This window comes from Megascapheus bottae, chromosome 9 (assembly GCF_031878675.1).
Source record: "Megascapheus bottae isolate mThoBot1 chromosome 9, mThoBot2.hap1, whole genome shotgun sequence".
NCBI lineage: Eukaryota > Metazoa > Chordata > Mammalia > Rodentia > Geomyidae > Megascapheus > Megascapheus bottae.
In genome coordinates this window covers 3,473,258-3,487,719 of record NC_143517.1, presented here as the reverse complement: position 1 = coordinate 3,487,719, position 14,462 = coordinate 3,473,258, and the positions used below count along the sequence as shown (strand labels likewise).

At 35.9% G+C, this 14,462-nt stretch overlaps 1 protein-coding gene and 1 long non-coding RNA gene across 2 annotated transcripts in view; one reads left to right on the top strand and one right to left on the bottom strand.

The window, feature by feature from the left end:
- Positions 1–13,916, top strand: part of LOC150058697 (uncharacterized) — a 66,488-nt gene extending 52,572 nt beyond the window's left edge. Inside the window, exon 5 of the long non-coding RNA XR_016536647.1 lies at positions 13,842–13,916. This is a non-coding gene — a long non-coding RNA (uncharacterized LOC150058697). The remainder of the gene's footprint in view (positions 1–13,841) is intronic.
- Positions 1–14,462, bottom strand: part of Sntg1 (syntrophin gamma 1) — a 774,750-nt gene that overhangs the window by 54,906 nt on the left and 705,382 nt on the right. Inside the window, exons 16-17 of the mRNA XM_090338807.1 lie at positions 3,942–4,094; positions 1,268–1,360 (exon numbers count right to left, since the gene is read on the bottom strand). Coding sequence (XP_090194933.1) covers positions 1,268–1,360; positions 3,942–4,094 — 246 coding nt within the window. The remainder of the gene's footprint in view (positions 1–1,267; positions 1,361–3,941; positions 4,095–14,462) is intronic.

The following is a 14,462-nucleotide window of genomic DNA, read 5'->3' as shown; positions in this document are numbered from 1 at the left end:
CCCAAGAGTTTTATCCTGATTTGACAGCAGTGTTATCTAAAATTCCCAGTGTATAGTAATGGAGTATCCTGCAAAGGCCACAAACTGCTTGGCTAACCTATCCTGAATCATTGTACCACTAAATTTCATAGTGATAAACAAACATTGGTGACAATACAAAATTTTGCACAGAGAGCCAGAAGTGTGGCCCAGTGATAGAGTGTTTGCCTAGCATACCCAAAGTCCTAGCTACTGAGGAGGCTGAGATCTGAGGATCAAGGTTCAAAGCTAGCCCAGGTACAAAAGGACCTGAGACTCTTAGCGCTAATTTTAACTTCCAAGTGGGGCTTGGCTCAAAGGTAGGGCCATAGTTTTGAGCTGAAGAGCTCAGGGACAGCGTTCAGGCTGCATTCAAACCACATGACTCACAATAAAATAAAATAAAATAAAATAACAAGCTGAAGAAATGTCTTTTATCATTCATTGTGCATATTTCTCAGAGGTGCATACTGTATGGAATGGAAAATGCGTAAAACTTTATTAGTCATACATTCATAATAAATACACTTCCTGATAAAAGTATCCTTGTCTGAATATTTCACCATTCTCTTTGTCACTCCTAGGTACTAGTTATGGAAAAAGTAATGACATGATTTTCTTAGCTTGATTTTTCTTTAAACTATGATACAGAAAATTCATAAAGGGATTCTCCATGAAATTTTTGGGGGGAGGAAACTTTTTTCTTTTTGTTGGTCATGGGATTTGAACTCTGGGCCAGGTTATTGTCTCTGAGTGCGTTAGCTCAAGGCTACCATCCTATCCTTGAGTCACAGCTCCACTTCCAGTTTTCTGGTGGTTAATTGGAGATAAGAGTTTCAAGGACTTTAGTGTCCAGTCTGACGTTGAATCTCAATCCTCAGATCTCAGCCTCCTCAGTAGCTAGAATTATATGCATGAGCCACCACTCCTAGCTTTGAAGGAAACTTTTCAGCATGAATCCATGTCTTTCAAAATAGAAATAAAAAAGAAAATATATCTATCTGTAGCTCTGTCAGCCTATCTCTCTATTTCTACTAATGGAAACTGACATAAATTTACTTCAGTAAAATATTTGCTTCTTACCACATGCATTAAAACATCATTTTTTTCTATAAACATTAAAATAAAATTTATCTTCTAAGAACAAAAATGAAAAATTAAAACTCGGCACACGACGGATGAACCATTAAAATTCTAGAAGGAGTTCAAAAGTCAGAGATGTATTTCTCCATGCTGACTGAACCATTACCTTTGTCGCTGCATCAAAGCAGATAAACCCTGTGCTGAAGTCAATGGTGAGGCCCATAAGGTGACTCTCCAGTACACATGCATAAGTCTTGCACTGGACAGAAGAAAGAACACTGTTAGTTTCCATAGGATTGCTACAATATCAGTGTCAAGGTGACATCTCCTATTTCCACATACCATTTAATGTCACCAATATTTTCACAAGCATTTGCAACTATTTTATCAATATCTCCATCTAAACAATTTAGAAGCCCTGAAGATATTCATTTGATTACTCGAGGGATATGCAGGGAAAGGTTTCTAATCATGCTCTGCACTTGGATATGTGCTCATGGAGAGCAAAAATTGTCCCACTTTGACATATATAAAACCTGTCTGGAGCCAGGCATTAGTAGCTTAGGCCTGCAATCCTTCTACCCAGGAGGCTGAGATCTGAGGATTGCAGTTAGAAGCCAGCCCAGATAGGAATGTGCATGGTATTCTTTTCTCCAGTTATCTCCAGAGAGGGAGCACTAGTGTAGGATGTGAGGGTCCTCAAGTTCTACCACCAGAACCACCTAACAATGAGTTTTCTCATTGGTGTGAGATGATTTTAAGATTACTTATATGAATATTTTGAGAATATAAATAAAATGGAGAATAAAACTAAAATCTTTTGAAAGATGTAAAATGATTTGGGGATTATATGCACTATAGTTCAATCTTGTATGCATAAATTTTATTTGAATTTAAAATTCAAACTATGATGGGATGTCCAAATGTTAAAATAAACTGATAATTCACATATAAAATGGAGTGATATATGTCAAGCACAATTTTAATACCATTCTTATGAGAGTACATAAATATTTTAAATCATTCATATTGTGAATATAATCATGGATAAATACATCAAGTTGCCTTCACTAAAAAGCAATTATTTATGCATTTAAAGTCTAATTGGAATGGAAAATTATAACCATGCCAAATTATTCATTTGGCATTAAACCTTTCAAAACAGTAGATTAAAAGACATTTAATGTGTTTCCAAACTGCATTTGGGGCACAATTTTATTTGCTTAATACACAGGCATCTTCCATGCTCAAATCTACCCATTAGTACTTTATTAAAGCTACTCTCGACATCAAGGAATGTTCAAGGCAATATAATTTACTGTTAATTAGGCTTAATTGTTTGCTATTTTCAAGGACTGTCATTTAAAAAGAATATTTCAGGTGAAAATTATGTGCTATAATGCATTCAATTTTTCTCATTAAGTTTGGCATTTTACTAGGGGGAATGTAACATTTTATTTATATAAATTGCTACCCTCTTCCAATATTCCTTATGTTTTTCAGGGTTTGAAATGTTTATTTAAATGTCAATATGAAATGTTTTAGAAATGTGTTTTCCCTGGATCATCCATTATAAATAAATATGCCAGTATTTGTATCAATATGAAATGAATTAGAGATTCAAATCAATATGAAAATTTATAAAGGAATTCGCTAAAAGCTGTCTATCCTCTTAAGTCTCATTCATGAAATTCAATTCTAGTCCTATTAATTAAACCCAATTTCAAAGTAAATGTAAATTTACTTATGAATTCATCAATTCTGAGTCATTTCATCATTCATCTTCATGCTTATTTTAAACAAGGACAAAAGTTTCTGCTTTAATTTTCTGTTTGGAATTTTTAGTTTATTTTAAAATGCAAACATTAATGCACAGGCGTTTCACTGTGGAATTCCACTGATGTGTTCAATGAATGCACTTTGACCAAGCTCACCTCATCAGATGTGTTTCAATATTCCCCTTTTCCTTTTTTTCTTCAGTGTTTGATTATTCTATCTTCATAATCATATATGACTATTCCTAAACTGTTAAATTTTAGCATCTTTCCTCTCTTTTACTTTGTACCAACTTCAGTGACAGGAATATTGAAAATGTAAAGGATAATCATGATTCTTCATATAATTACCCATATATTGGAACCCTGAAAACAGCACTACCAAAATATTCAGGAAGTGAGAACAAATTTCTGATATAGCAACTAAGAGGCATTTAAAAAACAGCAGAAAAATTAAAAGAAAATAACAGTAAATCCATTTTTTTCATTTCTCTTAGTGCAAAGAGTGTAAATGTGTCACTGAAGCACAAGACAGGAGTGGAGGCATGCCTGAGGGAAAAGTGATAGACTATACATTTGCTGAGATAGAACAAGGAAAGAGTGGGTAGGGGTGGTTATAGAAACAAGTGGCCTTTGGGACAGATATAACCATTGAAACAAGTTTCACCCTCTGTGTAAGGTTGTGAGGGGCATAGATGAAGTCAGTACTTTCTAAAAAAAAAAGAGGGAGATCAAGGTGACTATATGAAAGCAGCAGGTAGAAAATAAATGATCATATTTGGAGAACATGACACAATCCGTGAACAACAAAAATTGGAGCATTTCTATATAATCTTCATATTAGAGCAGCATGTCACCAAATGCTATTTTGCAGGAGATATTACAAAAAGATACAAGGGTGGAAAATCTGAACTGGTTTTCAGAGATATCTTCTTATTTATTTAACAACAAAGGAATGTAGTTGAGGCAGAGACGAAACCGCTCAGGACTGTTGAGTTTCTGTTACAACTCTAGAGGAAGAGTTATGCAACTCTGAGCCTCAAGGGCTACGATCCATATCCTCACCTGTATCCGCTCCACTTCTAGAAATGTGGCTGTTTGGAAGGCTCTTTCCCACTGAGCAAGGTCGCATTCTAATTCCACGGAGAAATAGAGGTCCTCTCCAGACTCAGACTGCACAGTGAAGCAGTGTTTCCTCCGGTCCAGCAGATCACTATCCTGATAAAAAATAAATAAAAACAAACAAACAAACAAACAAACAAACAAAAAACCTGGAGTTACATATACTGGCAAACATCAACTAATGCTTACAAGATCAGACCTTACATTAGTGTAGTGTTGACTAATGAAATATACAGAGACTACACGCAAAAGTCTGGTCTGAAACAAAGAGAAAAGGATCTTGCCATCAATTCTTAAAAGTAATGTAACTTCCAAAGCACAAAATACATGAAACCTAGTTTATGATTTTTGAAAGAGAAGACACACAACCTCCTCTTTTCTTTACAGAGCAATCAGGCTGTGGCAATTAAATAACGCTTATGATAAGTAGGCGACTTTTAAAGAGTTTTATATACTGCAAGGGATATGCTGAGTTGAATTTTTAATAACTTTAAGAATCATGAAACCATGAAATGCATGTAATTTGTCTGCAGCAATTATATGGTATTTTTCTTTAAAGATCACAATTCCCTTGCATATATAATTATATTTCTTTAAATGAAAAAGACCTTGACACTGTCAATTTCTTGGTATTCTACCAAGTTTTCCACTACAATATTGGCCCATTCTAAAGTATTTTAATTGCAATGTGTTTCTCAATTGCAGAAATGCTAAAATATGGAAAACATTCAAGGAAAAAATTCATTACGGTCACCTATTACACTTGATATATGTATATAAATATATATATGTATGCATATGTAGAGAGAATGAGTGTGCTAAAATAGTCAAGAAGTTAGTTATTAATGTTTTAATTATATTTTTTGACATCAGTATTCATGCATACAAATATATAATCACTAAATATTGGAAATGTTAAAGAAAAGTTTGCTTTGGCAGTGATTTAAAACATTCGCTTCATTTTTCCTTATAGTTTTTATTGTAATTAATAGAAGGGTTACAATATATTCACCAGATAGAGGGTGCATTACTTCACATACCCGTTCTCATGTCTTGGTCCCCATTTCCCTCCCCCTGCCCCCGCCCCTCATCTTGTTTTTCTCCCTTCCCTATACGATTACAAATAACCACATATGAATATATACATTATATCAGACAACAAGGTGAAATACTGTAACAATATGAGATAATGAAGGGACAGCAAAAGAGATGAGAGATAACATAGTACATTAAGGACAGCAATCACTCATTATATGGCTTTTGTTTCTATATTCTGGAGGTCCTTTCATTTAGCATCATACTATATGGCCTTACGTATCTAGGTTTTATTCTATTGTAAAGCTCTGCTAGGAGAGCCCAAGGTTTCTACTGAGTATGACAAATGAGGGAAACCATTGAGCCTATGTTCCTTTGAGTCTGGCATACTTCACTTAATATGATTCTTTCTAAGTCTTTCCATTTCCTTACAAATGGATACCATTTGCTTCATTTTTTTTCTCTTGGATTCTTGTAAGTTCTGGAAGGAAGCTAAACAAAGTCACTTGCTTTTCATAGTATTGAATTTGCTTATATACTTGATGCCAATAGATGTTCAGAAGGTATACATTTTATTACACTTTTTCTTCTTTTATGAAAGGAGAAAAAATACAGCCATCATATCTTGTGAATACAGTCCAAATATAAATAGAACATAAAACTACTTAGCAGTAATTTGGAGTTTTTACTTTCTAGGGAGATGTTATTGACAGATAATATAAATATCCCCACCAATAAAAACGCTAGTTCCCACTATTATACATTGCATTATAAAAATAATCATGCTTTTATTACATTGCTATAGATCAGAAAAAGTGCCCTTTAGGAAGTAAATGCTAAAGTGTTAATCAGTTGCTGAAAAATGAGATTGGTGTTAAAATAGAAAGCGAGAATGAATTCTTCAGTAAAATGATATAAACGAAAGACCTTGAAGCAAGTGTGAATGAGAATATTTCAGAAGCTCATGGGAGGAAAGAAATTAAGAGTCTAGACTAGAGCAGGAAACAGTTCTCTGATTATTTCGTCATGCAAAGATCACTGACTAGAGTATGTGTTTTTTCTCTTTTTCTTTTTGCCAGTCCTGGGTTTTTTATTCAGGGCCTGAGCACTGTCCTTGGGTTTTCTCAGGGCTAGAGCTCTACCACTTTAGCACCACTTCCGGATTTTTTCTAGGTTTGTGGTACCAAAGAATAGAACTCGTGTCTTCGTGCCTGCTAATAAGCACTCCACCACTAGGCCAAACACCTGGCCCCCATGGTGTGCTTCTTTTAATCTCTCTGTATGGCAGAAAAGTTAACATCTATGTTAACTTGTACATTGTCATATATTGGCCAGCTGTCTATAGCTCTAGTCTGTAATACTTGCTACTCAAGGGTCTAAAATTGAAGGATAACAGTTCAAAGGCAATCCTTCCAGGAAAGTCCATGGGATTCTTATTCTCAATTAACAACCCAAAAGACCACAAGCAGAACTGTGCCTCAAGTGAGTAGAGTGCTTGACTTGATAGCCTTGAGCAAAAAGGTCAGGGGTCAATCCCATACTTCAAGCCCCAGGACTATTACACACATACCCAAAAGATTAATTATATTGGCACAAAACTATAAACATTTATTGTGACATTTTCAGAAAATGTCAATTTTATGGTATATTGAAGAGACTTTAAAAATTTTTAATTTTGTATTTTGTGCTGATACTTCGACTTCCTAAGGCCTGATGTTGTCCTTGAGCCTTTTTTTTTTCTTTTTTTGCTCATGGCTAGATCTGTGTTCCTGCCACATCTCACACCCCCTACTTTTAGTCGTTTGCTTCTTCGTTGGAGATTAGCATCTCACAGACTTTCCTTCCTGGGTTGGCTTCAAATCAAGATCTTCATATCTCAGCCTCCTGATTAGCTACATGGACCGTAAAATCCCTTAAAATATAAGATGCCAATTGGTATCATTACTAGTCAGATAATTTGGTTGAGTTCTTTTTCTCATGAATCACATCTTCAGTAGAATCTTAAAATGACCTTCATATATGATGTTTCTATTCTCATAACAAAAGTTAACTTCAGGGATGGGAGTTTGGACTAGTGGTAGACTGCGTACCTAGCATGCACAGAGACCCAGGTTCGAGTCCTCAGTACCACATACATAGAAAAAGCTGGAAGTGCTGCTGTGGCCCCAGGGTAGAGCTCTAGCCTTGAGAAAACCCAAGGACAGTGCTCAAGCCCTGAGTCCAAGCCCCAAAACTGGCAAAAAAAACCCAAGTTAACATAGGGGCTGGGGAATTTGGCCTAGTGGTATAGTGCTTGCCTAACATGCACAAAGAACCAGGTTCGATTCCTTGGTACCACATACTTAGAAAAAGCCAGAAGTGGTGCTGAGGCTCAAGTGGTAGAGCTCTAGCCTTGAGAAAAATCCAAGGACAGTGCTCAGGCCCTGAGCTTAAGCCCAGGACTGGAAAAAAAAAGTTAACTTCATTACCCTTTTCAAACTCCATGTAGTATCTCTAGTGATACTAATCATGGAAGTTGGACCTCTCAGACAAAACATTTGTTATCAACTCTACAAATGTAATTTCTCATGCACTCACAATGTGAACTGCTTCATGTACCTGGGCCCCATCTCCATTTAGTGGGAAGACAGGAAAAATGATAACAAGCAATCACAAGAGGGAAAATAGAGTGCTAAGGAAACAGAAGTAGGAAAAAGCACATCAGATTTCAGAGAAGAAGGGAGGGAAAAGTTTTATCTCAAGAAGAGACAATAGTTCCATTATAGATTTCAAGATGAATACAAGAACAAATCAGACACAAGCCTGAAGGAGCTTCTATTCCCACATGAAACTCAAGTGAATGCATTACTGAGAAAACCAGAGAGCCATTCACATAGGACCTAAAGAGAGGAGTAGGTAGATGGGAGGAGACAGACACAGCAGAAGAGGCACCATGTTTGGGACCCTTTTTCAGATGGCTAGTAAGAAGTGATTGCTTAGATTGGAGGATAAACTGGGAGAGAGCCAAGGGAGAAATAACATTGCCCCAAAAGAAAGGTACTCATTACCTGACTTATGTAACTGTAACACCTCTGAGTATCACCTTCATAATAACATTAATGAAAAGTGAAAAAGAATTTTTATAATGAGCAAGTTGATCCTTCAAGTATTACATCAACTAAAGAATTACTGAGAGACAGTTACACCATTCAGTTATCCAGTTTTCTGACATAAAACAGCTTATGATAACCAGAAGTAAAGAAAGTCCTTAAGGAGATAAAACTGGAATTTGAGGATTTAAAACCTTAGCAAATTGTCCTAGATCTGTCAGACAGCTGTAAGTTGTAGACCTGGCTATAAGTCCAGCCTTTTTACTACTTATCCATGATGTTATAAAGCATGTGCTCTTATCGCATAAGTGTGGGCAATAGTGAATGTGTGATCAGAAGCATTATAAAACTAATATATGCTACTTAAAACATTCTTATCAAGTTACAAAAAAATTACTGCAATCCACTTTCTGCAAATATTTACATAGATGGGACAGAAAAGTTTGCTAGAATTTGGAGAAATTAACCAGCAAAACCTGGGCTATAGACATGGCTCCAGTAGTAGAGCATCAGCTGAGAAAGCAAGCAGGGATAGTGAAAAATCCTGAGTTAAAACTGGCACTGGAAAATTCAACACAAAAAACCAAAAAATACTTGTCTCATAAAAGTTGGAAGTTAGCAGGATCTGGTAACTCATGCTAATAATCCTAGGTACTCAGGTCGCTGAAATCTTAGGAACACAGTTCAATCCAATTAGGAGAAAGTCTATAAGGCTGTTATGTACAATTAATCACCAGAAAGCCAGAAGTGGAGCTAAGACTCAAGTAATAGAGTGCAAGGACTGAGTTTTGAAAAACCTAAGGGACGGCATCCATGCCCTTAGTTTAACCCCATACTAGCATATACACCCCCTCCACACACACACACACACACACACACACACACACACACACACACACACGGGAGCTAGGAAAAAAAGGGGAGATGCAGTGATGGGTCAGTGTATGTTAAGTTACAGACTCGCAGAATCAAGTTTAGGTGTTTTATTCACAGCGGGATGGCTACAAATGAAAATTATGCATTCTATGTTTCAAATAACAGTAATTTTCAATACTTTTTTGATTGATAACCCAAAAGAATTTTCCTATGACATTGTTATAGGGGAAAATAACTTGTCAACCATAAATTAGCATTACTAGAACCAAAAAAGCAAACACACAAAACAATAAGATTAATCCTCCTATAATATTTTAAATGCACTGACTTTCATAATTGCCTAATGAAATTAATGGTTTTAATTAACGGCTGCAAGATTCATCTTTTAGATTTCAGTTATAATATTCTACAACTTGAGAGTGATTCATTGCACTAAAAATTCTTCATAGTTGGGCTTTAACAACCCCAAAAGGAAGACAGTGCATGGTTTGCTCAAGAAATAGCTTCGTGAATATTAGCCATTACTGTAAATATGCATATCAGAGGGTAAAAGGCAATCAGATATGTGACTGATTATCTGATCATGCCTTGAAAAAATAATCCAAATCATTTAAATATCTTCAAATTATTAAGCTCTCCATCTAAAATAAAAGTTAGCAAGCTAGTACACGTTTGTTACCAGCTACCTGGAAAGCAATACTTTATGGACTGTGCTCCAGACTGGACTGGACAAAAATCAAGCAAACCAACAAAAAACAAAACAAACAAACAAAAAAACACCTCTGAGATCTTATATGAAAAGTAAAGAAAAGAGGGCTCAGAGCATGAAGGATCAAGTGGTTGAGTTCATTCACATGCCAGGATTCCTGGACACCAGTGACCCACACCTGTAATCTTAGCTACTCAAGAGGCTTAAATCTGAGGATAGCTGTTCAAAGCCAGCCTGGTCAGGAAAGTTCATGAGACTCATTTCCAATTAACCACCAAGAGAACCTTAGACGTAAAGCCGAGGCTCCGGAGGCAAAATAGACAGAGGAGGAAGGTAAGGGACAGGGCTCAGGTACTGATTTAAGCCCCAATACCATGGAGGAAAATTCCAAGTGACAAAAGAAAAAAAAACATGTCTGCAAAAATGAAATTCTGATTATTAGGCTTTAACACTTGGTAGGGGCAGTTTGTTCTTCAAGGTTGTTCAGTCACACTCAATTCCAGCTATTTTTCTCTTTCTGCAGATGTAATAAAACCTATCTGCCATAAATACATTAAAACATGTTTTTATACCTGAGGGCAGGGATCAAGTCTCCACTTGAGTTTCTCTGTACAAAACCAAATGAAGCAAATAAGTGCACTTCCCTCTCAGATGCCATGTTTTAGCTATTTAAGCATAATAATCTCACCATTACCACCTAGTCAAAGCCGTAAATGACAGGCAAGGCTTCTGAGGGTCTGATGAACAGCATGTGCAAAGGGAACAAGTGTCTTCTAAAATCTTATCACTTTTTAAAAACCCTCCTGTGTGGACTTTCTGCTGCCTGGGGAGATATAAAGTGTGATAATCATTGTGGAAAATAGTATCTGGCTGCAAAAGCCCTCATAAAGTGGATTCAATTAAAGCTACACATCTTGTCAGATGAAGGGGAAGTTTGGGAGCCAAACTTCAATTAGTACTCATTAATATAGATGATGTAATCTTTGGCCCTGCTTCAGGGTCTCTTCTAAAGAACTGCTCAGGAATAGAGAGTAGAATATGCATCCCAGATTCAGACATTTGACAACTGTAGCCTTGACTATGAGTCAACTGGAAAGCCTGCAGGAGACAGGAGTTGAAGCTGGAAATCAGTTGAGAACTGATGAGACTAAAACGGAGAATGAGTGTATCACTGCAATGATGGGGCTGTGTTTTTCTGAGGACACAGTATTGGACATATTAAAGAGAGGTTTCAAGTCAGAAGATGGTGGCTCACACTTGTAATTCTAGCTATTCAGGAGGCTAAGATTTGAGGATCATAGTTCAAAATCACATTAGACGAGAAAGTCCATGGGATTCTTAAATCCAATTAGCCACCAAAAACCAGAAGTCTGTGGCTCAAGTGGTAGAGGACTAGTCTTGATCAAGACCCAGGCCCTGGGTTCAAGGCCCAGGATCAGTACAAAAATAAACAAACAAATAGAAACACATTGCAGTGTTGATTCCAATGGCCATGACATGAAAAATTAGTAAGTTAGTCTGCTACTATAGTAGTTATTTGAGGTGTAGATGATTACATGTTTACTACAATTTACCTGGAAGCATCCAGAGTCAGTGCATGTATTTACTTGGAATGCAAGGAGAGTAATAAACTCAGAATCATTGAAAATACATGGTATTTAGAAATTGTGTAGGAATATGTAGCCAATACCTAGCAAATGGCCACAAAGGACTATAAAACTCATTATAGTGTATTTTGTTCTGCCTCTAATTTTCCAAGACGTGAGAAAGGATATCAATGTATATAAAGTAATGCACCTTCCGTCTGATGAATGTAACATAACCCTTTTATTAATTACAATAAAATGTATGACAAAAATGTGCAAAAACAGATATTGTGAATTTTTGAAATAACAAAAATGATGTCTTGAAAATGACAATGGCAAAATAGCCCACTGGCATTTTGAAAATATGTTGCAAATAAGTCCTAAGGATTTTCTAGTGGCTTAATATATATATATTTTTTTTTAAATAAAATCTGTCTCAGAAGGGGAAGGTGATTTGTCTCTTTGATGTCAAGTTCTATTTTTATTTTGACAACGTTAATACAGTGTTTTGGTTAGTCAAATTGTTTTACAGTCATATAGTGAATTTGTAAGACATGAAATTTCTGTAAGCAGAAATTCAAAAACTATGAATATCGTAGGAAAAGCTGGGTGCAGTGGCTCCTACCTGTAATTCTAGCTACCCAGGGGGGAAAAAAGGGAAAAAGAAAAAAAATCATAGGAAAATCTGAAGGAAACAATATAACTTGAATAAAGGATGCAAATAGTTCTCTCCTGAAGGAAGAATCCTCAACCTTGGCTTTCTCTTCCCGTTAAGGACATTTCTCTCAAAAAATGTTCAGAACAAAATTTACTATCAGAATATCATTATGAAAGATAAATCATTATTTATTTTATGCATAATTTTATGTTTTATGACTACGTTTTAGGCAGGTCTTCTTACTATAGCTATCTCTTCACAATTTTCCTAAAACTATTGGATCCATTTAAAATGTTGGGTTTATAAGTAAAATTTTTCTCTATGCTTTTCATGTGAATGATATTGGGTGGAGCTTTAGATTGAATGTTTTCATCAGCATGGACATATTGTCCCGTGTGATCTTTAGAAGGGAAAGAAGGCCAGTTACTCTATTCTGGAAAAGCAGAGAATTTGGGAATATTTTGTAATCTGCAATTTTCACCCATATATTAGAAACAAGTCTATACACTTTCTTCATGTTAACTTCCTAATGTATTCAGTGAAAGCATCCTCTTATTACCACATTCTCTTAATGAGATATTTTAGTTTTAGTAAAGGATTCCATGAAAACATGATAAAGATATATAACTTATAAAAACAAGACAGAGCACCTTATGGAAATATCAGAGCTATAGCAACCATATTCCATGAAAAACTCAAGCATTATTCACACCTGATATGAGATGAATAAGAATGAAATGCAGGAATATGAAGAAGACAATGAGATGCATGCTACTAGATAAGGTATTAGAAGAATTATCAGCCTGGAAGAGAGTAAAGCTGAGAAAGAAAATGCATCTCTGCTTCATTTGGGCTTGTCAGAACACATATAAGCTGAAGGAGAAAATTGTTAAAAATGCGATTCAATTAATTAATACACAAAAACTTAAAGCTTACCTTGAAATAAAAAATATTTCTTATAACTCTGATGAATATTTGCATCTACTGACATAAGGGGTATCTAATAAAATATTACTAAATCCAAGAAAATATTTTAAGAAAATTGACAAGATTAAAAAAGCTATAATTATTTAAATGATTTAATAAGATTTAAAACAATGAATACACCCATAACATATAAAATGGAATGTGACATGAAGTAAGTATGGTTTTATTAAGATAAAAAGAATCCATTTCCAATAGTACTTATTTCAGAATCAAGATGTGCTCTTCCCTATAAATAGTTGTCAGTGCTAGGTGCTGGTGACTCAAACCTATAAACCTAACTATCCAGAAGACTGAAGTCCAGCGGATAACACTTCAAAGGCAGCCCAGGCAGAAATGTCACCATAGAGCCACTAGGGCCTTCAATATACTGAGTGTTTTGCTAATGGGCTTTGCTTCCTTTCTTTTTCTTTCTTTGCTTAAAAATTTTTTTTGGTAGGTCATGTGGCTGGAACTCAGGTCTCAGGCATTATCTGTGAGCTTCTTTTTTTTTATTTGCTCAAACTGTGGCCATTTGGGGTTTGGGGCCACAGGTCTGCTTGCTTCTGGTTTTCTGGTGGTTAATTGGAGATAAGAACACAGAAATGGGGGGACAAAGTGTGAAAAAATATAGACACTACATTTAAAATGAACCCTGCAACTTGTTTGGCAGAGGACAAGGTCAGGTGAGAAACCGGGAGAGAAAGAGGAAAGGAGTGATATTGTTCAAAATAAAATGTACCAGCCAGCTGAGTAGCTCAGATACCAATGTAACAACAATATTCACAAGACAGTATGTTGGTAATGAATCTTCTATCTCCAGAGGGACTGGGGGGAGGGAAAGTGGGAGAAAAACATTTAAATATTTAGTACAAAGAGATATGTGGGGTTTGAACAACCTAAACCAATTCTTTTCTATATTTCCAGAATGACTTGTTTGGCCATACACAGAGACACCAGCACTTCTGTCTTTTCTTCCTAAAATATGCATGCTGATCAGCTCTCCTTCCTGAACTCTAAACACTAAATTGATGTGAATAATAAAACTGCTACAGGTCTCATATGTAAGATTGCATTGTTGGAGAGGAGCCTGAAACACTTGGCAATAAATATTTAAAAAAAACCAAACAAACAGTTCTCTCAGTGTTCATAGGGTTTCATACAAGAAGGAAATAGTGCTCAGATTTCATACACACCCCTCAGGGTGGTTAGCTACGACCCTAGGGCATCACATTGGGGTATAAGAGCATTAGAATCTGCCATTGTCTATTCAGAGGTGTGTCCACATGAGATGAGACATGTCACAAATTCAATATAGAGCCTTGGTACATACCACACATATCTCTTTGTACTAACCTTGAGAAACTTTGCATCCTACTTCGTATTTCTAGGAAGTTCTTTCCTCTCCCTTCACCAAATTCCACCCCCATCCAGACACAGCCTCAACTGCTGAACCTTTAAGCAGTCTTTTAAATTTCAATTTAGTTAAGTCTTCCTCCAAAATACCTATACTGAGCTCCTTGATCAAATAGGAATTATTATTATTAT